The following is a 20468-nucleotide window of genomic DNA, read 5'->3' on the forward strand; positions in this document are numbered from 1 at the left end:
ACCTCATTTACTGTAGTGAAAAGATATTCATTTGACTCAAACCAGAAGCCAGAGTCTTTTAAGGTAGATAGATAGATAGATAGATAGATAGATAGATAGATAGATAGATAGATAGATAGATAGATAGATAGATAGATAGATAGATAGATAGACAGATAGATAGATAGACAGACAAACAGACAGGAACTTAATTAATCCCTCGGGAAGGTTACCCAGGAAATTCAGATTCCAGCAGCAGTTGCACCAAAGAATAGAACCAGCACACAAGTAGAAAAAAAATATATAGGATACAAACTCAAGTTATATACAAGCACTATACTGTACACAGTAGCTGCAATTATAATAGTACTCTGGTTTTGTTTATAGAATTCACGTCATGATCTTAGGTTAATATATAAATGTTTGAGAGCGTGTGTTATTGGTTATCGGTATCGGTCTGTAGAAGCTGAAAGTTATCGGTCATCGGTATTGGTTCAAGATAAAAGTTATCGTGCATCCCTAATTTCAACTTTAAATTCATTTATCCATTCCATTGATTCATCCATCTATTTCCTTTTATCCAAGAGTTCATGGGGGCCAAGTTCAGCATTCTGCATTAGCAGTTAAGTACCAGTTTTTATTACTTATTTCAACCATTTTCAGACATAAATTCAGTCATTCAGGTTTAGCATTCTGCTTTTGCAGTTAAGCGCAAGCTTTTCGACATTTAATTTAAATGAAGCTTAGCGAAAGTTCAGTCAGGAAGACTGGGGGCACACTCACACACACTTCTGTTCACTCATTCTTTCCCGCTTTTGTCTATCAGCTGACTGGGAGGCGCGTCAATTCTTTCTCTGTCCAATCACACCGTTTCCGCTTCAATCGTTAGCCAATCGTTTCATAGCTGTCAAAGTTTAAATGCCATCTCTTCTGCTTGTCAGCTGTCTTTCAGGCTCGCGTCTTGACCCTCCTCCTCCTCAAACACCCCCAGTCTCTATGGCTCAGTCCTCTTTCTTCAGCCCAGCAGTCGTCCGCCCTGAAGCCGCAGATTGCAGTTTGCAGCCTCGCAGTCGCAGCCCAGCAGTTCTCAGCCCAGCAGTTCTCAGCCCAGCAGTCCGCAGCCCGAGTCCGAAGTTCGCAGCCCGCAGTTCTCAATGAATCATACAGATCAAGACTCTTAGGACTGTCACCACCACCAGTGTCTAGACTCCATCGGGGGATATCATAATTCTCAATGTCATTGCACCCCCTTCATTTATTAATTGCTCAATGATTGATGGGGTCTAACCGCCAAACTATCTTTGCATGCATTTATTCATTAAATTGGTTCATAACTCTTTATGGTGTTTAAGTCTCTCCTGATTAAAATATTTTCAGACATATCTTCAGACATTCATGTTCAGTATTCTGCTTTAGCAGTTCAACGCAAGCATTTCAAGACTTCATTCAGACATACCTTCAGTCATCCATGTTTAGCATTCTGCATTAGCAATTCAGCGCAAGCTGCTTCAGCATTCTGCATCCACAGCACAATTTCTCCAGAAATTGCTTTTCTACTTTTTCTTTTTCTTCTTCAGCCCGCTTTTTTGGACCGCCAAGGCTCCTACAAACTTCAACCGATTTTCACCGTTCAAACTTCAAAAAGTGTGTTTCAGTGGGGACAAGGGGGCTATGACTCTGCCACTTCACAAATACTTTCAGAGATATTCAACCATTTACGAAATTTCGGTCCCATAGAGATGAATGTGGAATTTTCAAAATTTTCTCCCTTCAGGACATTTTTTCAGCCTGCTTCAAACCCTTCTCATTCAGTCATTTCAAAATATCCAACTATCCTTTGGCTATATTCAGTGGGTTTCAAATGTTTCCTAGCATTCATAGTTTCTTCACAATGACCCTTCAAAGGTCATGATGATTTTCAGCACTTTGAGCAATTTAGCATTGGTGTGTACTAGACCGAATGTTTCAGCTTAGAGTGGGAGATTAAAACGACTGAGTGGGGAGAGGGGGAAACAAAACCAGGAAACCTTCTGGGTAAATTACTCTTTTGGCCACATTTTTTGAGCTATCAACACATATAAGCCCTCAAAATGTAGGTAGTCTTGTCCTGCTTCTGACAAAGTGGTTTTTAAAGCAAAAGGATGGAGCACGTTTTCACAAAATGGCAAACTGTCAGGCAAAGTCAGCCCCGGCACCCATGTACTCCAATGTTAATTCCTGAGGGGTTTTCTCAGAGATCAGTCAAATTTCTCTCATCTATCCATCATTGTCATGGGCACATTTTTGCGTGTTCAGACATGAAACTTGCACGGACAGCTTCCTCAGGGTCTCAGGATTCCTACGGCGTGATAATTTTTCTGATCAGCTCTTTGGTTTAGTCTCAGTTGAAGGCATTTTGACACCCTGATTTCAGTGGAAATGTGTTGGGAATCAACAGACTCCACCAGTTCTCTGATGGCAGTTGGTAAACAATTATGGGGTTAAACTTGTGCCATCAGAAATTGAAATTAAATTAAAATATTGAATTTGAAAAGCATGAAGTGAAACTGAAAATTAATGTTTTGAAAATGAATTTTTTTTAATTTATTTTTTTTAAATTGAATTTGAAAAAAACCCCCACAGAATTCAATTTCAATTCACAAAAAGCAGTTTCAGTTTTAAAATTCAATTTCAATTCACAAAAAACAGTTTCAATTTTAAAATTCAATTTCAATTAAAAATAGCAGTTTCAATTTTAAAATTCAATTTCAATTCACAAAAAGCAGATTCAGTTTTAAAATTCAATTTCAATTCGCAAAAAGCAGATTCAGTTCTACAATTCAATTTCAATTCAAAGTGACATGGCCGTTATGTCATCTTGTGCCTGTGAGGGAGACAAATTGAGCACAGATTCACAGACACCCTCCTCACGTCCGCGCACTCTCCTGTGTTGTGTCTAGCGGGACGATCGTCGGTTCAACGATGGCTGAAGACCAGCAGTTGAATAACCAGCTTTGATCAGTTTTTTTTGTTTGTTTTGTTTTTTACTGTCTATGGTTTGAAACCACATACACACGGTTGTCTGTCCACTATGTTGCCCTGCAATCGACTGGCGACCGGTACCGCCTCTCGCCCAATTCCACTGAGGCCTGAACCACAGGTATATGGATATTTTATTGATCGGATATCTTTGTCATCGTTTTAAAAAAATCTCCGTCCACACCACAGAAATATCTCTGATCATACGAAGAGGCCAAACTGAAAACGATCGCCTCTGAAGCCTACAATGCCATGCCTGGCCGATAAGTAGCAGGTTAGCAGTGACCCAGGAGAGGACTTTCATAAATGCTCTAGAGAATGTTGGCTTGCCAGATGATGTCTCTGAAGCACTTGAAGAATTGGATGCTTTGTTAAGACAACGTCAAAAACCTCCCTCTTTTAACTGTGTCCGGAAGACGATGGGTCCCCAGGGACGTGCATGGCTTCAGGTCACAGAGGAACACCTCCAAAGTCTTCTTGGGTTACATCTACCTGCCACATGTATAGGAGACGTTCTTGGAGTCGAAGAAGAACCATATATAGGAGAAGAATCATATATAGGAGGATGCAAGAGTTTAACATGTCTGTTAGGAGCCTTTACTCTACCATAACAGATGATGTTTTGGACACATTGGTGCAAGCCATCAAATCCATGCTACCTCATGCTGGATACCAGATTGTGAAGGGATGCCTTTTGGCAAAAGGTCACCATGTAGACCAGACTCAAGGCCTCTATGCACAGAGTTGATACAGAGGGCATCTTGTCAAGAATGACAAATATGGGCTGTGTGGTTCGAATAAAATACTCTGTTCAAGGCTCGCATTTTCTGCAGCACATTGATACCAACCACAAACTTATCAGGTATGTTTGTTGCAAAAGAATAATGTATGCTGAATGTAATTAGAAAACAGGGGAAATGTTATATAGTGTTTTTTCTTTTTAAAGATTTTTATTTGTGAAATAGTAACATAAACTGTGATATTAAACTGTGATATTATACAGAAAACAGAGAAAGAAAAATAAAATAAAAGAGAAACTACAAAAGCACTCAGAGAGCAGCTCACTTGAACTGTGATTTCCACCCAACATTATTGTCCTATATTTATTTTATACACACATTGTGGAATGATAAATATTAATCAGCAAGTTTTGTTTACTTTGATGTGTAGACTTTTCCAAGTCTGTGTGTATTCTGACAGTTAAGGGGAGATATTTTCCTGGTTTTCTTTCATATAAGCATATTCCTTTTGTTTCACCAGGTATAACATAGTGATACTCGGTGGCATTGATGGTTTCTCAAGGAAGGCTAGTTTCCTACTTTGACACAGCATATATTCCACAAAGTAGAATAGCACAAGTGACTATAATGAAATCCAATTATTCTGTTAATAATTTCACAATTTTCCCTCAAACTAATATTATTCTATCTTTTTAAACTTTTTGAAATTACTTTCGCAAAACTTAAAGCTTCATTAAATTTTGTATTTTGCCTTTAAAGATTTTTTTTTAAATCTTTATATTTCAGTTATTTGTGGGGATTTCATTTATTAAATAATGGTCACTTGTTTTTAATAGCCAAATAAGTAAAAAAAAAAAAAGAAAAAGAAAAAAAAACTGATGGTTATAATATAACTCACTTATTGGGTATCCCTTTTTAGATCATGTACCTGGATGTGGCATCCAACAACAAAGCCGACACAGCACAGTATTTTCTGGATGGGGTGAGAAGATTTGGCTGGCCTTACAAGTTAGTACCACAAAACACTTGTTTGAGACTCAATACTAACTGAATGTTGAACTTAATTCAACTACTGCATCAAAAGTAACCTGGTGCTGCTAATAAAAGTTAAATCCTTGGGTACCGTTTTCAAAAACATCCTTTTTTTCTTTTTGGCAGTTTTCTTCCACAACTTTAGATGCTGTAAAAACATAACAGATAATATTGTTTTCATATATTCACAATTCTTGATTAGTGCTGAGCTTAATGAAGAGAATCAGGGGAAAAAAAATAAAAAAAATTATATCTATATCTATATCTATCTATCTATCTATCTATCTATCTATCTATCTATCTATATATATATATATATATATATATATATATATATATATATATATATATATATATATATATATATATATATATATATATATGTTATAATTGTACAGCAGCTAAAGTTTTGGCAGAAAAACGCCAAAAAGGACAAAAGGATGTGCGGTATCTGATTTGAATTTCTACTTCCTTTGGTTGTTGGTTGGTTGGTTGTTTCTATTTTTTTTTTTGCTTGATTCTCTTCAAACTCAGCCCTGATCAAAAATAATGAACATTTAATAAAACATTTACCTGTTATCTTTTTACATAAGCTAAAGTTGTGGCACAAAACAGCCAAAACAGGACCAACAGGACCAAAGGAACTTTAGTCTGTCCACAACATATTTTTGACGTTTTACTTTTTAAAAAATATATATATTTTAAAAATGTATACGGGATTCATTTTCCTCATCAAAATGTTTTATACTCTCTTAAATAGAGTCAATGTTGTGGTCAATTGTCACCTCTTTGTGTCCAAAAAATTCCAAATATGTATCCAAGGATTAAGTTGAGTACAATACTTTCATTATACACTATCATTTTACACCATGACCCAGAGTAGCACTATAGGGGCCTTCTTTATTGCAAGCAGTCCTGCTGAATTTAGTTTATCTCAGTTCCACTTAGTGCACTGTGATTTTCAGCAATTCTTCCTACATTGAATTGTGATGGTTTGTCCAGTTCTATGTTTGGTGTGCATGAATCACTCATGTTAGAAATTATCCCATATCCATTTGATTTTTATGGATTCTGTTGTATGGATACTTGTGAAAAATATGTTGCAGGGTAAAAGCTGACCAGGGAGTTGAGAACGTCAACATTGCCCAAATGATGTTCACTGTGAGAGGCACAGGATGTGGAAGCTTTATCAGTGGGAAAAGTGTGCACAACCAAAGGTTAAGTATTTCTTGTGCTACTTTACTGAAGATCAAGGCAGGTACATTCCAAAACGTATTGTCAGTACACATTTCAGTGAGAGTCATTTTGGGATAACTCTCTTCTTTTCCATTGTTTTAATGAAAAATGCAGAACTTATGAAGTTTGCATTAGGTAATGCAGGACATGGAAGTCATATGCCCAGCTGAGAGCAGCTGACAGACTGATGCTTCATTCACTATTCCCAACCCCACTCGACAAATCAAAGTTTGTAGCCATCAGGGGTTCTTTTTATTCATCTGCTGCTGTGTAATCAATGCCATCTCCACCCCAGCCTTCTCCTGTGAAGTGTCTATACATCCAGTCTCTTTGTGTACGTATTTATCTATGGGGGGTGCAATGCGCTCCCTGGAAAGCAAAAAAAATAAGCTGCTTTGCTAACCCAGGAAATACTCTAAAAGCAGAGTTATAATGACAAGTATGACTGTATTTGCCTTTAGCAAAAAATGGTTGATATCTATGACAACAGTGTTTCTGAATTAACTATATTTATGTTTGTAGAATTGAGCGCCTATGGAGAGATGTTTGGACAGGCGTTACACACATCTACTATGATGTACTACACAGTCTGGAGGAAGATGGATTCCTGAACATTTCAGACGATCTTCATCTCTTCATTGCCCACTACACCTTCCTGCCCCGAATCAAAGCTGACTTGGCAAAGTTTTCTGCTGGCTGGAATGATCATCCTATGAAAACAGAGTCTGGTCTTTCCCCGAACCAGCTGTGGGAGCTTGGGACATTTCAGCACCCCATCAGGGAGCCAGAGACATCTGAGGTAAAAATTGGCAAACAAACAATATGGAAAACAACATTGTTCTCCTGTCTCTCAGTATGAATTTTGAAATCAACCACACTTAACAGATGTATAGGACCACTTATCATGAAAACCAGAAAATCACTCGGTATCATGTATTATATCTATTTTTCCTCTTTGATTAAAAAAGTGCATATGAAAATTAATGAAAATAAAAAGTAATTATGTATTGTCTTAAATTTATCATCTTGTCTTAAGAACTTTGCACAAACTGGTTGATTAACCATTACAGAAATATAATAAAATATATTGGTAATCATCAATATACTGTTAATTTAAGTTAGCAGTTGCAAACACCTTACATTGGGTGATGATCTAACACATTTATGAGTATGACGATGTGCTAATTGCTTTCATTTTGGTTCAAGGAAATCCAGATTGAAGACATTGATTGGGAGAGCCCGGGACTAGCAGTGTCTGACAATCCAGGTGTTACGGTGCCAGAACTGGAATGTCCACTCAACACTGAAGACATTGAGACCCTTCACCTTGCCATCAACCCACTCTCTCATTCACATTGCTTTGGAAGAGACATTTATTTGACCGCACTCTCACATGCCTTGTACATACTTCACCGTCATTGAAAGTCATTACTTTGACATAGAGCTAAATTTTAGGAGCTGTAAATAATTTATTTGCCCTCAATTCAGTTTCCAATAATTAGTGAAAACTGCAAACAAATTTGGTTCATACTTATATGTAATAACCTTTCTTTGTTGTAGCTTTCCACAAAGTCTTAGGACAGCCATATTCTGGTAAGCTGATACTGCTACATTGTAACTTTCTAATTCTGGAAATACTGAGCAAAATGGATAACATTTATCACAAACTGAAAATAAAATAAGTCAGCAATCCATACACATTTTGTTTTTAGAAATTTATTTTTCTACTATTTCTCTTACAAAATTGGTGTTTGTAGATATTCAAATGTATTTTTGGAGAAATCAATTTTTTGGAAAATGAACTACAGTTGTCTAACAGCCAGTGTGTAAATGTATAGGATTTAAACACTGTAAACATCAACAACTAACAGTTGTTATATTATTGCAGTTAAGATTGCGATAACTCAAATCAGATGAAATCCTTGCCCCTGAAAGAAGGCTTCTGTCATCACTTGCTTGAATGCATTAAATGTTTGCATATGCTGAACAGGCAGGTGGATAGTATTACTGCATGCTGAGACAGTTGGGTAGCAAACAGTATGAACACCATAGTTGATGTGACAGGTGTGACTGAAGTAGACAAATACTTTGAAGTTTGCCATCTCCTGTGGCAGTAAAGGTACATGGCCTTGTCCTGTGAGCCACTGCAGGAATGTACTTGGAGAGAGGGAACCTGAAGTGTTACCCACCTCTGTGTGTTCATCTTTGTAAATACAGAGAGCAAACAAATGTGTAAGTATAGCATATGATAATGTCTAAAAAAAAGCAGACACACAGCATAAACAAATCATCATAAAATGTGGAAGAGAAAACTAAGAGCCATTACTTGTTTCAAGCTCTTGCAAGAAGTCTTGCAAATGGTTCATGATGCTAAATTCCACCTGTTCTTCACTGGAGCCCTTCTCACTGAACTCAGGATGGCATGCAGCAAAAACAAAGTCTGCATCAGCCTAATGTGAGAGAAACAAATTTTAAAACATAAAAATATAAGTTGCTTCAGACAACACAGCAAGAGAGTCAATCAGATGTCGATCACCTTCTAGTTGACAGTTAAGAGGAACTGATAAAGCTTCTTGAATGATAGTTTAAAAATCTTCCCAACCTCAAGTCAAGTTTACTGCCTCTTCTGTAGCATTGTCTGGGTTTCCATGGCTTGGACTAATTAGATTTTCTCCTTTCTTAAATTTAATAGTTGATTAAATAAACCCCTGGTTGCTTTTATGGCAAGCAATAGTATACTATCATTCTTTTAAAAATATTTTGGCATTACATGATGATCATTTAACGATTAACATTTCATTTACATGGTGAACATATTGTCATTTCACTAAGGGCTTAAGTCACTGGAACACAACCATCTATCGGGGATGCACAGATATTATTACCACTACCAAATTTTTTTGAATAACAATTATTTTTGACACAAAGAAATCATGGAAACATAAATAAATTTCTTCTAAGTTTCTTTCCTGTGACCCATCAAGTCTCAAATGTTACGTGAAATGTACATAATTTGTTAGTATTAAAGTTAAGGTTTTGCAATAACCATTAGTGGTTTTAATTGAAGCCCCTGACAATAGCCCACTTTTACTCACCTTCATTTCCACCCCAGGAACAAACAGTGGTTGGCAGATCTTTGGGTACTGACTCATTAGACTTGCCAGACCATAGAGTTTTAGACCTTCCCGCAGCTGAGAGAGGAAAGGCAGCAGCCGCAGGATGGCATGAAGAACAACAGATCTAAAATAAACAAAAAATCTGTGAGTTCAAAGCTAAAAAAATATGAAAATTAAGTCACAAGTAAAGTGTAAAAGCAATTATACCGAACAATATCTTGTTTCTTTTCAACACTAATAGGTCCATGATATCCGCAGTTCAGAATTTCCTCAGTGAGATCAGTGATATCATCTGTGGCTGACTCAACCTTCAAGAGAAGGACAGACAGACAGGCAGACAGGCAGACAGACATACAGACAGACAGACAGACAGTCACAGACACACAGACACAGACACACACACACACACACACACACACACACACACACACACACACACACACACACACACACACACACACAAAAGGTTAAAATAACCTGACCAACTCCAGAAACCCATAACCAGCAATCAACTGACAGGTGGGAAGTGTTTACTAAGATGCAACCACAATAATCTTGTGGCAGACATAACTCTAAGCCCCTCACCTGAGAGATAATCCATGAATAATGAACATCACAGACATCCTCTTTCTGTATGTGCTGCATCTGCAGCTCTCCATCACACAAGTACTTGTAGACCCAAAGTTTGAGGCAGCAGGGTGGTGGCCCACCTTGAGCCAGACTTGCTGCCCAGATTTCACCTGGGCCCTGTTCTACGAAGCAGGATTACTGCCTAACGAGGTAGCTTTGAGGATAGGTTCCGGATTCCCTGTTCTACAACACGGGATCACTCCTCAGCGAGGCGAGTCTCCATGGCAATGTACGCTGAACGGCTAACCTGCTCCGGGGCAGGTTAGGTTCCAGATTGAACTCAAGGACTATTAAAACCCCGCCCACTGACCAATGAGCCCTCACGAAAAAATGGCTTGTTTGTTCTTAGAAGATCCCGTGGACATCGGAGCCCGACCCACTCTCTTTTTCTGATGACCACCTTTATGAAAGTTACCGGTTTTCCAGGGAGGGGTTGGTAGTACATGACACTTTCTACAGGTAGTTGAAGGGAATGAAGAACTCTCATTGCTGTAATAAGATCTTCAATGCCAACACTTCTGTTCCATGACAATATTTTATCGCCCGTATCAAAATTGTGACAGGAATTCATGTAGGGCTCATGTGGGCTACATATCACCCAAAAAATATAAACACGATAGGAATGAACAAATGAATAAATTCATGTAAGAACTAAATTAGATATGTTGCATGTTACAGTAAAAGTGCATGGTGAACAGTGCTATTTCAGGATGATAATGGCACAAAAGATTTTATTTGCACTACACCACTACACTTACGCATTTAGACTGTCAGCAATTTTCTGCCAGCTCTCCTTCCGTGCTTTAGCAGCGGCGACGGTGTTGCTTTTAACGTTAATAACATGTTTCAGCTCGTCATACTTCCTCATGATCACCTCCTGCTCCTCCTGTGTGAAGTATGCGCTCCTTCTCTCTCCGGCCTGCTCTGACGCTCCAGACTGCTCCATGTTCACGATTGGTCAGATGCAGCGGGCTCCGCCTTATATGTGTGCACACGCTCATTGCCTAGCTGGATCCACTTATGAGGTTGATAACCAGCGTCGTAAAACCGTGTAGCGAGATTGCCGGCTACCGCGCTCAGTTCAGCGTGGTAGCTCCAAGGCTATCTCGCTAGACTGAACTTGCTTCGTAGAACAGGGCCCAGCACTTCTTGAAGGAAAAATGATCAGTGTTTGACAACAGGACTTTTCTTCTTAAGCATATCATAAAAAGTAGAAAACCACACCATACCAACTTAACATGAGTTTTTTTAAGTGTAAAAAACATTACAACAATAGCATACAACAAAATGTAGTTTGAGGACTCAGGATTAAGAACCACATTGCATGTCAGGATGGTATACCTGAAGTTTGCCTGATCAAGATCCAGCATGGAATATTTGGGACATTTTCCGGTCTTGTCCCCCTCAAACAGCTTTTGCTCAATCCCTACAACCATGTCTTTTAATACAAAGAAATAACTTATGTAACTGTTGCAATACAATTGCATTGTTTTACCTTTAAGATTAATGTCTTTCTTCAAATATGCGTACCTGTCAGGAACTCCTTTCGTAATGCCCCTGTGTCAACACCTGACTCCCCAATAAAAGTGACCTTTAGCTGGTTAGTAGGCAAAGCCTTCTTTTGACGTTTCCATTGAGCAAGGCCTCGCTCCACCATACTCCACCAGGCCCTCGACACGGTAACTGGGAATTCTCCCTTTTTGTTATAACAGCAGCAGAGACAGCTTGCAGAATGTCTTCAAGGCTGACAAAGAACTGTTGTTATAATTTGATTCTAGTATTTATCTGTGATGTAATGTTTTTAACAATGTGGTTATGAACATTTTGTTGCTTTTGTTCAGGCGTAGCCTCCCACTGGTGCTTAGTGTCTTGTAAATGTTAAGTACTTGATCCACAATGTTTGTGACGGGTTAGTCTGGGGTGCCAGTCAGAGTCACATCTGACAATTTAATAAAGAAAATCTATATATACCTGCACAAAATAAAAAAGGAGCAAAAACCAGAAATTATGTGCACATCAACCAGAAATGAAAAATAAATGGAGCAAAGTAGATTCTTCAAATTATATTCAATGCAGCATGCAAGAAGAAACAACCTCAAAACAAACAAAAACCAGCGGTGTGAGCCAGGTAAACTCAGTTTAAGTTCAGTTCAGTTCAGTTCGAGTGCAAAGTCCATTCCGGTCTTCAACATAAATTACCCACACAGCTCGGTCCAGTAAAAAAACAACTGAAAATTACCCTGGGCTTTAAATCCAGTCCGGGTTTTACCACGGACCGACTCGCCCGAAACAGAAAATAATATGAGAGCGTCTCTACGCTCTCTCTCTTTAATCTGCACACACACACACACACACACACACACACACACACACACACACACACACACACACAGGTATCACCCACGGAGCCTTCGTAAGTTGAGGTCAGTCAGTAAGTCAGAGGTCTCTCCTTCCACCTGTTGGACAGCAACGAGGCGCTCCTCTCAATAATCCACCCCGAATCAATGCCCCGGACTTAATTCCTTCTTCGGCGGGTGCTCCGTTAAACGACGCATGGACCTCCCGACGGAGTACGAGTCGCGGACTGCATAAACCTCCCGACGCTTCGACGCACACGTCTCTTCTCCTTTACTGATGATCCCCCCTGGACTCTCTGGACATGCTCCTTTATCCATTTCCTCATTCCGCAGTTGAACAGCGCGGCATTGGTGAATGGGAGTGGTGCTGCCCAGCCCGTGGGTGTGGAAAACTGACTACTGAAGACTGTGCACAGGATGGTGGGGGCTGTGTGAGGAGTGGGATTGTGACAGGGGCGCTACATGTTTAATAACTACTTTTTTGGGTAATGGGGTGCTAAAGGAGGCTACTGCAGCATACAAACCTAGAAATGCTGGTCTCGAGGTTTGAAGTTGCATGAAAGGCTGCATTGCTGCAATGAAAAACATCAGAATGAAGTTGAAAGTTAAATCCATAACCTATAACTTTAAACCTGAGATGATGTTAAATATATCTAGTAGGAAAGTAACATACAGAAGAATTTTAAAAGTTTGACCTCCAGAGCGAAGTGTGTCAAATTAAGTAATTTTCTAACTTTTTACAAGATTTGAATAATATCTAAAGGCACAAGAGACTCAAAAAATAAACAATAAAAGTATTCAGATCTTTATGAGCAACTGATCTTCAAATTAATAAATGGGTGGAAAAAAATATTTGAGAGGAGGGCTTAAACGAAAATGAAACAACATATTTTTGAAAATGTATCAAAAGTTCCTCTTACCTCTCTCCACAATCTCTTGCATGTTGCTCCACCTCATCGGATTATTGTGGCCTATGGTCTAGATGCCCAACATGCTGTAGACCCTGCAGAGGGATTGGCCTGCGAACCCTCTGCATCCCACCTCAATGGGCTCACATCTTGCTCGCCACCCGTTGAGCCGGCACCCCTCCACCAGAGCCTGGTACTTAGCCCTCTTTCTCTCATTGGCCTCCTCCATGCGGTCCTCCCAAAGAACCGTGAGTTCCAGGAGCACGACCTCCTTGGAGGTCGCTGAGGTCAGCACCACATCTGGCCTCAGCGAGGTTGCGGCCACATCCTCTGGGAACTTCAATTGTTTCCCCAGGTCAACCTTCAGTTCCCAGTCTTGTGCCATTGCTAGCAGGCCAGAGGAAGAGGACCTGGCAGTCACTGGTGGCTCTTCTCCAGCTCTGATGAAGGAGGTGGTCTTCTTCTCTGGGCAGAGGCAGTGGGCAATTCAGCAGCAGATGGTGTTCGCTATGGCCTTCAAGACCTGGTCATGGCGCCATCGGTAGCGCCCCTCACTCAGACCTCTTAGACAGCAGCTCAGTATGTGCTCAAGGGTCCCTCTCTTCTGGCACAGCACCACCTTCCCCCAGCAGAACAGGTTAGATGACTGTCTTGTTTGTTACATTTTCTGCCGGCCGGCTTCTTGCTCTGTCGGAGGGAGCGTGTTGTTAGGAGGCGAAGAAGGGCGATACGAGCTGGGGGGCAGGATCTTGGAACACGGAGGGGAGGGGTGAGTGAGGCTACGTTTTTCAAATGGGTCTCATCAGCCAAACTAGGTTTCAGATCGTAGACCATAGCTTTAATCAAGAACTCAAAGGGGGGTGCTCTTTTCATCACATACCATCATAAAAGATCATCAGACACTATGACAAAATATGGACAAATGTAGGACAGTTTTGTGATCATACACCAAAAGATAAACTAAAAGCACATAGGATCCCCTCCCCAAATACAACATATACAATATTCTCTTTACATTGAACATTCAGTTATCTACAATATAACAAATATGTCCAACAATATCTAACAAACTTGTTTACCATAATAGAAATGTTAGAGCTCTTCTCATCAAACCTTGCAATGCAATTGCTAACTAGAGTTACCTTGGCCATGCCATGTAGACCTTGCATCAACATTATACTGGTAAAATAACATACCTGGACCTGAGACACAGCCTGGCTCACTGTAGACTTATTTATCCCTGCTAAGTACACAGCTACTCCATATCAAATAAAATTGACAAGTAATATTGATTAAGAGATGATTTTACTCCTTATAAAAATATAACCTTGCAGCATCAACATTACACTGATAAAGCAACATACCTGGACTCATCCGAGATGTATTGGCACCATTTGTTTTTTTCCACAGCCAACAATGTAGAAGCCAGTGGAATCTTGAAATAGGGTAACATATGAGTTGAGCTACAGTAAATCAACATTCAATTAGGATCTAAGGTATTGTCATGATGACCTGATTTATTATGCCAATTTTATGCAACACTGTGTTATGTTATGGGTAGCAAAGTACTGATATAACAGCCTCGTGTTGATTGGTCACTTCTTGTTGATTTTTTGTGATTGGTGCTCTTGTTTTTGGTGTCTAAATTAATGTTCTATTCTGTATTAATCATAAGCTGTGAAGTTTAAGTAGAGAGATCACATTTTTTCTATCACACTACCATACCTCTATTCTCTTTCCTTTACATGAATTTAAGAGTCAAAACTGCTTCTACATGCATCAGATTATTTGTGCTCACAGTTTTTGAAGGTATCATATCGAGTGAACTGAAAATATACACCTCTATAGGGACCTTTTTATTTTATTGGGGGGACCATTCTACAAAATGCAAGAAAAAAAGCCAGGCATGTTTCAATCAAAACAGCCAGCTATTTTATCACATAAAACACTTTAAGACATGATTAAAATGCAAAATATCTTACATACATGTATTATTTACAGTGTAATCAACTCCATTGGATTCCTTGCCCCCAAAAATGTAGATTCAACCATTGAAATCATGAATTTAGGTCATATAGGAGACGAGATATGGGAAAAAATTTTTTTTGAAAAAAGCCATTTTTAAAGGTCCAAGATGGCTGCTATAATGACCTCAAAAAATGGCAACATTGGTTTTCTGATTTGTTACATTATAAGGTTTCCAAAAATGTATAGTTTTGCAAATCTCCGTCTTCATTCTACAAACTCATCTGGCTGAGCTTAGTGGCCCTGACTATTATTTTAGGTGCCTGGGTTTCACAAATCAGAGACTGTTTTTGTATGAATGTTTAGTCCCCGAATAATACTTCAGTTCAGGTCTGAGGAGTCTAACTGATGTGGTTCTGGACCTGGACCTGGACTTGTGTGTTTTGAATGAGCCAAAAATCCATGGAATGTGCCTTTTTTTACATTTTCACAAAAAGAATAACGGTTTCACCAATCAGGGACTGTGTTTTTATGAATGCTTAGTCTCTAAAGAATAAATCAGTCCAGGTTTGAGGAGTCTAAGTGTTGTGGTTCTGGACCTGGTCTTATTTTGTCTGGATGAGAAAAAAATAAGTGGAATGTGCCTTTTTAATTTTTGCATTTTTACAAATAGAATAAAGGTTTCACAAATTAGAGACTGTGTTTTTATGAAAGCTTAGTCTCCAGTGAATAATTCAGTCCAGGTTTAAGAATTAAGTGAAGTGGATCTAGACCTGGAGCTGGTCTTTTGTTGGTCTGGATGAGAAAAAAATCAGTGGAATGTGCCATTCTGCATTTTCACAAATAGAATAAAGGTTTCACAAATCAGGGACTGTGTTTTTTTGTATGCTTAGCCTCCAGTGACTAATCCAGTCCAGGTTTGAAGAGTCTAAGTGTTGTGGTTCTGGACGTGGACCTGGTCCAATGCGGTCTGGATGAGACCAAAATCAGTGGAATGTGCTTTTTTTTTTTTTTGCATTTTTACAAAAAGAATAAAGGTTTCACAAATCAGAGACTATGTTTAAATGAATGCTTAATCTCTTAAGAAAAAATCAGTCCAGGTTCGAAGTCTTTTTATCTTGTGGTTTTATGTTATGACCTGGTCTAATGTGGTGTAGATCAGAAAAAGACACAGGATAACACAGGGAAATGACTGAATACCGCCATTCCCAGGCGATTTGACATTTTTAAGGTGGACCGGAAAATTCCAATCGGATGCCAGCTTACTGGATGACAAATTCAGCCTCGTGAATATTCTTGTTTTTGTTAACCATAAATTTTGATGTAATGGCATTATTGAAGATGTAATTTTTTTGTTGGTACAGAATCAGAATCAGAATCAGAGTCACCTTTATTCGCCAAGTATTTTCAAGAATACAAGGAACTTGACTCCGGTTTAAACTGCACTCTCTCAGTACAAACGTGGATAGAATTACAAAAGTAGAAAAAAAATAGAGCTTAAGTAGTAGAGAAGAATAATAATAATTACAATATTAAATAAAGAACTTTGCACAGAGTAAATACAAAATATATACACAATTGAAGTTAAGAAATAAGAAATAGTGCACTGAATAAATGTCATAAAAAATGTGCAATTTGCAACAGGGAATGGAAGATGAATGTGCAATAGAAACAGAAACAAACAGGCTGTAGCTGTGCATGAGGTTGTTTTATGGCAGGTTAAGTGTTCATCAGTGTGATGGCCTGGGGAAAGAAGCTGTTCCTGTGTCTGGACGTCTTGACGCACAGAGCTCTATAACGCCGGCCTGAGGGAAGCAGTTTTAACAGTTTGTGTCCGGGGTGTGAAGGGTCTGCAGAGATGTTACCAGCCCGCTTCCTGGTCCTGGACCTGTACAAGTCCTCGGTGGAGGGCAGGCTGGCTCCGATGATTTTTTCTGCAGCCCTGACAGTTCGTTGCAGTCTGTGCCTGTCGTGTTTGGAGGCTAACAGAATGTACTAACAGGATGAGGAATGTTTGAAACTTTAAAAAGGGAACTTGACAGAACTTGAACTAAATCTTGAAACTAAGGGTGTTTTCACACCTACAGTGTTAGGTCGACCCAAATTTAGATCGACCTATATTTGGTCCCGTTTGGGTTGGTGTGAAACCAAAATCGGACTCTGGTGCGCACCAAACTGGTGCGGCCAGAGGAGGTGATCTCGGTTCGGCTCTGGCCGCACTCTGGTGCGCACCAGCTGTGGTGTGAAAGCAGCCGCACTCTGGTGCAATGCAACTCGGCGAGTTTGACATAAGAGGGCTCCTGTGGAGTTTTGTTTGTGATGAAGGACAGCTGCGCACGCCAACATCCTTAACTACCCTTATATACTCATCTAAAAAGCAGGGCTCTCCCCTGACTCCTCACGTCAAAAACACCTCGTTTTATATGGCCTGTCATATAACAGGCATTAATTACCTGTATCTGTATCTGCGTCTGATGAGGATCTCACAGTACATGGTAAGACTCATTATTTCTGAATTTCCCCTCCGGGATTAAAAAAGAAAAAAGTATTTTCTATTTTATTCTACTTTATTAATCTTCGCCTTCTCCGGAATCGGGCAGATATTTCCATTCGGCGTCTCCAGTGCATCTGTATGCTTTTTTCAAGCCGCAGCTGCACTTCATTTTCAAACACTATCGTTTGCAGATGGTTATACACACAAACAATATAGAAATGAATTTTAAGAACTATAAAAACTCGGCGTAGGCCTATTTGACTCTCCATCATCTCTGATTTAAGCAAACAGTTCTCTCAGTGCTTCCAGCCTCCAACTGAAAGTACGCTGCACGCGCTCTAGCCATTGTCGTCATGAAAACATGACGCTCTCAAAATCTGAGGCGTTTGGTCCCGAGTGACAAAAAGCAGATGTGAAAGGAACCGCACTAACTGCGAAATGGCAACAAAGTATCAATATGACATTCCAAGCCGCACCAGGGTGCTCACTATCAGGTGTGAAAACACCCTAAAACAAAACTAGACTTTATTTAGGATAAAACTGAGTTAACTCAAATGGATTTAAGGATTAAGCCAGAGATTGAAATACACAATAACCTAGGTTGAAAAACATAATAATATTTTTTCTAAGCCAAATAACAGGTTTAACTCTAAAAAGGTATTGATAAGCTGAATCACTTGAACACAAAGGGGAAAATAATTCTTTTTTTTTGTCAAACTAATGTTGAACATTGTATGTCTTTTGTATGTTTAATATTTTGTTTGTCATTCACTGAACATATCAAGCTGGCAATTAAACTTATTTTCTGGTCTGTGGTTATTTATTGCACATTAAATCAATCACTGCTCCAGTAGTCAGACCTAACATTGGTCCTAGTGTACTATAACTACTCCAAAAGTGTTGCAATTGTATTTGGGGTTGTCTTTCATTCAATCATCTTAGGAAGCCCCAGGATGAATAAGATGATCCCAAGTAAGAAGACTTTCGCCGTAGCCAAAACGCTTGTGGTGATGGGGAAGAGTAATGCTTCTCCGTGAGTCTTCTGAGAACCACTCATGTCAGACTTATATTTTGTTGTCTTAAAGGGGTTAATTTTATGACCTTTAATCAACAGTTGATTAAAGGTCATAAATTTGAACCTCTTTATGAGAGTTTGTAATAAAAAATAAAAAAAAAGCCATCCTACAAAACATCCATTGAGAATATGTTAAACTTTCATCTGTTAGAAAAAAATGCACTGACTGAAGGATTTCTATTCTTGAGATGTATGTTATGCTGCAAACTTTGTTTCTCTCTCTTCCTGTCTTTTCCTGTCTAAATTCTTATTTACTGCTGTCACAAATTATAAGTATTATAGAAAAAAAATATTTTTTTTGAGCACCATGAAAATGTTTTGCTTTGTTTTGTTATGTATTTATGTAGAAATGGTGACTGGTATTGAAGGTTGATTCTTTGAGGGACCACATCACAAAAGCCCACAAAATTCTCTGACTGATTTTGATGGTGTGATTTCTGATTTTGAAGCGTACAGGTGTGTTTAATTTTTAATCTGATCATTTTTGTAAGGTATTCTAACTTAAGTTATACAGCTGTGCACTTATTTTGTAAATAGGGTCGTAGGAGAGATTTTGTCTGCAAGTTTGGCTCAAGGTGGCCCAACCCTAGCCATTTTCAGCCCTTGGACCTACAGTTACCTTAGTATTGGCCATATAAATCCAATAATTCTAAACAGTGATGTAATAGCAGATGACCAGTTTCGAAGGTTAATTGACCGGGTATAACCTTGATGTGCTGGAAATGATGAGCTATAAGAGGATATAGAGCATTTTGTGTCAGAAAATACTGTTTATTAGCTGTTTATTAGTTTATTAACTGATTTGGGTGTGACACCATAACTTTACAGTAATCAACTTTTTCACAATATTCTAACCTTTGAGACACTGAATTTTGGGGTTTCATAAGCCATAATAAGGTGGATTAAAGTTCTCAGTCGCTGCGACGGATTTCTGTCAACTGTGCGGAGAACGTGTGTGTGTGTGTGTGTGTGTGTGTGTGTGTGGGGGGGGGGGGGGGGGGGGGGGGGGCAAGTTGCTGTCACTGTTTTTTTGTTTTTTTTTTTGGTGCTATTAAGGGACTTTAATGCCTCCATTAGTATTACAAAGAGTGACCTAATTTACTGTCTAAACTCCGGAGCCACCTACTTCTTGCTGGTTCTGCGGTTCTGGAGCGGGATGCGGCTCTTTAGCTCAGTGTCGCTCCATGCCAGTGATGTAGCGTGGGAAGCACCACGTTGTCTTCATTTTTTATTATCAGTGGGGTACGGTACAAGCCTGTGGGTGCCGGTTCTTTGCAGCACCCACATAGCCGTTACGCTGCAAAGATCGGCGGGTGCATAAATACCCCTTCTCTGATGTTGGCTCACTCACCCCGCCCCCGCCCCCCTGAAGTTTACTCGAATCACCGCTGCACCTGCGGCTCCACTCGACTTCTCCACGGTGGACTAGAGGGCAAAATGGCTCTTTCCATACAAAAGTTTGCCGACCTCTGTTCTAGCAGGTTGGAGCAGTTTAGCAATAATCGGCAGCAGTAATGAAGAGAGGCTGAGATGAAATAGTCTGTAAGGCCCTATTTTACAGGGCGTAAGCCTATGCTAAGCCACTTCTGTTTGCATCATTAGTCTGCTTCAATTTTTTTTTTTGGTTTTGCAAACATGGACACACTGCTGTTAGAGGAGGGCACCAAAGTGTCAGTAATTGACAAATCCCTCCCTGACCACCTGAGGGCCCCACAGTCTACAGAAGATTTCAAAAGAAATCTTAAAACTCATCTCTTTAAAAAAGCATTTGGCTAGTTGGCAGTACTAGGTTCTCCATCTTAACTCCTAGAATCTATTTTTGGAAAGGATTTTTAAGGTGTCTCAATTGTTTTTAATTGTGTCTTACTCTGTAGCACTTTGAGATTGCGAAAATGTTAAGTACAAATAAAATGCATTA

The 20468-nt window shown here is 39.3% G+C and overlaps 1 protein-coding gene across 1 annotated transcript; it reads right to left on the minus strand.

Annotated features, from left to right (window-relative positions):
- Window positions 1–7909: 7909 nt before the first annotated feature.
- On the minus strand, window positions 7910–12053 carry LOC141789325 (uncharacterized). The gene is made up of 8 exons (XM_074668703.1): window positions 11282–12053; window positions 11093–11189; window positions 10537–10544; window positions 9707–9861; window positions 9329–9429; window positions 9101–9245; window positions 8332–8455; window positions 7910–8208 (listed from the first exon to the last, which is right to left on the minus strand). The coding sequence occupies exons 1-8, from the start codon at window positions 11406–11408 to the stop codon at window positions 7910–7912; spliced, it is 1056 nt and encodes a 351-aa protein (XP_074524804.1). The 5' UTR covers window positions 11409–12053.
- Window positions 12054–20468: the final 8415 nt, after the last annotated feature.

This window comes from Halichoeres trimaculatus, unplaced genomic scaffold (genome assembly GCF_033239565.1).
Source record: "Halichoeres trimaculatus isolate MK-OKI-2021-1 unplaced genomic scaffold, fHalTri1.1 fHalTri1_scaffold_4, whole genome shotgun sequence".
Taxonomy (NCBI): Eukaryota; Metazoa; Chordata; class Actinopteri; order Labriformes; family Labridae; genus Halichoeres; species Halichoeres trimaculatus.

Excerpts from the sequence above, each read along its gene's own strand:
- LOC141789325 (XM_074668703.1), bottom strand. The coding sequence starts at position 11,408 with ATGGTGGAGCGAGGCCTTGCTCAATGGAAACGTCAAAAGAAGGCTTTG. Across the intron at positions 11,190-11,281 it reads ACGAAAGGAGTTCCTGACAG|ACATGGTTGTAGGGATTGAG; the intron begins GTACGCATATTT and ends TTGTATTAAAAG. Across the intron at positions 8,209-8,331 it reads CTTGCAAGAGCTTGAAACAA|ATGAACACACAGAGGTGGGT; the intron begins GTAATGGCTCTT and ends GTATTTACAAAG.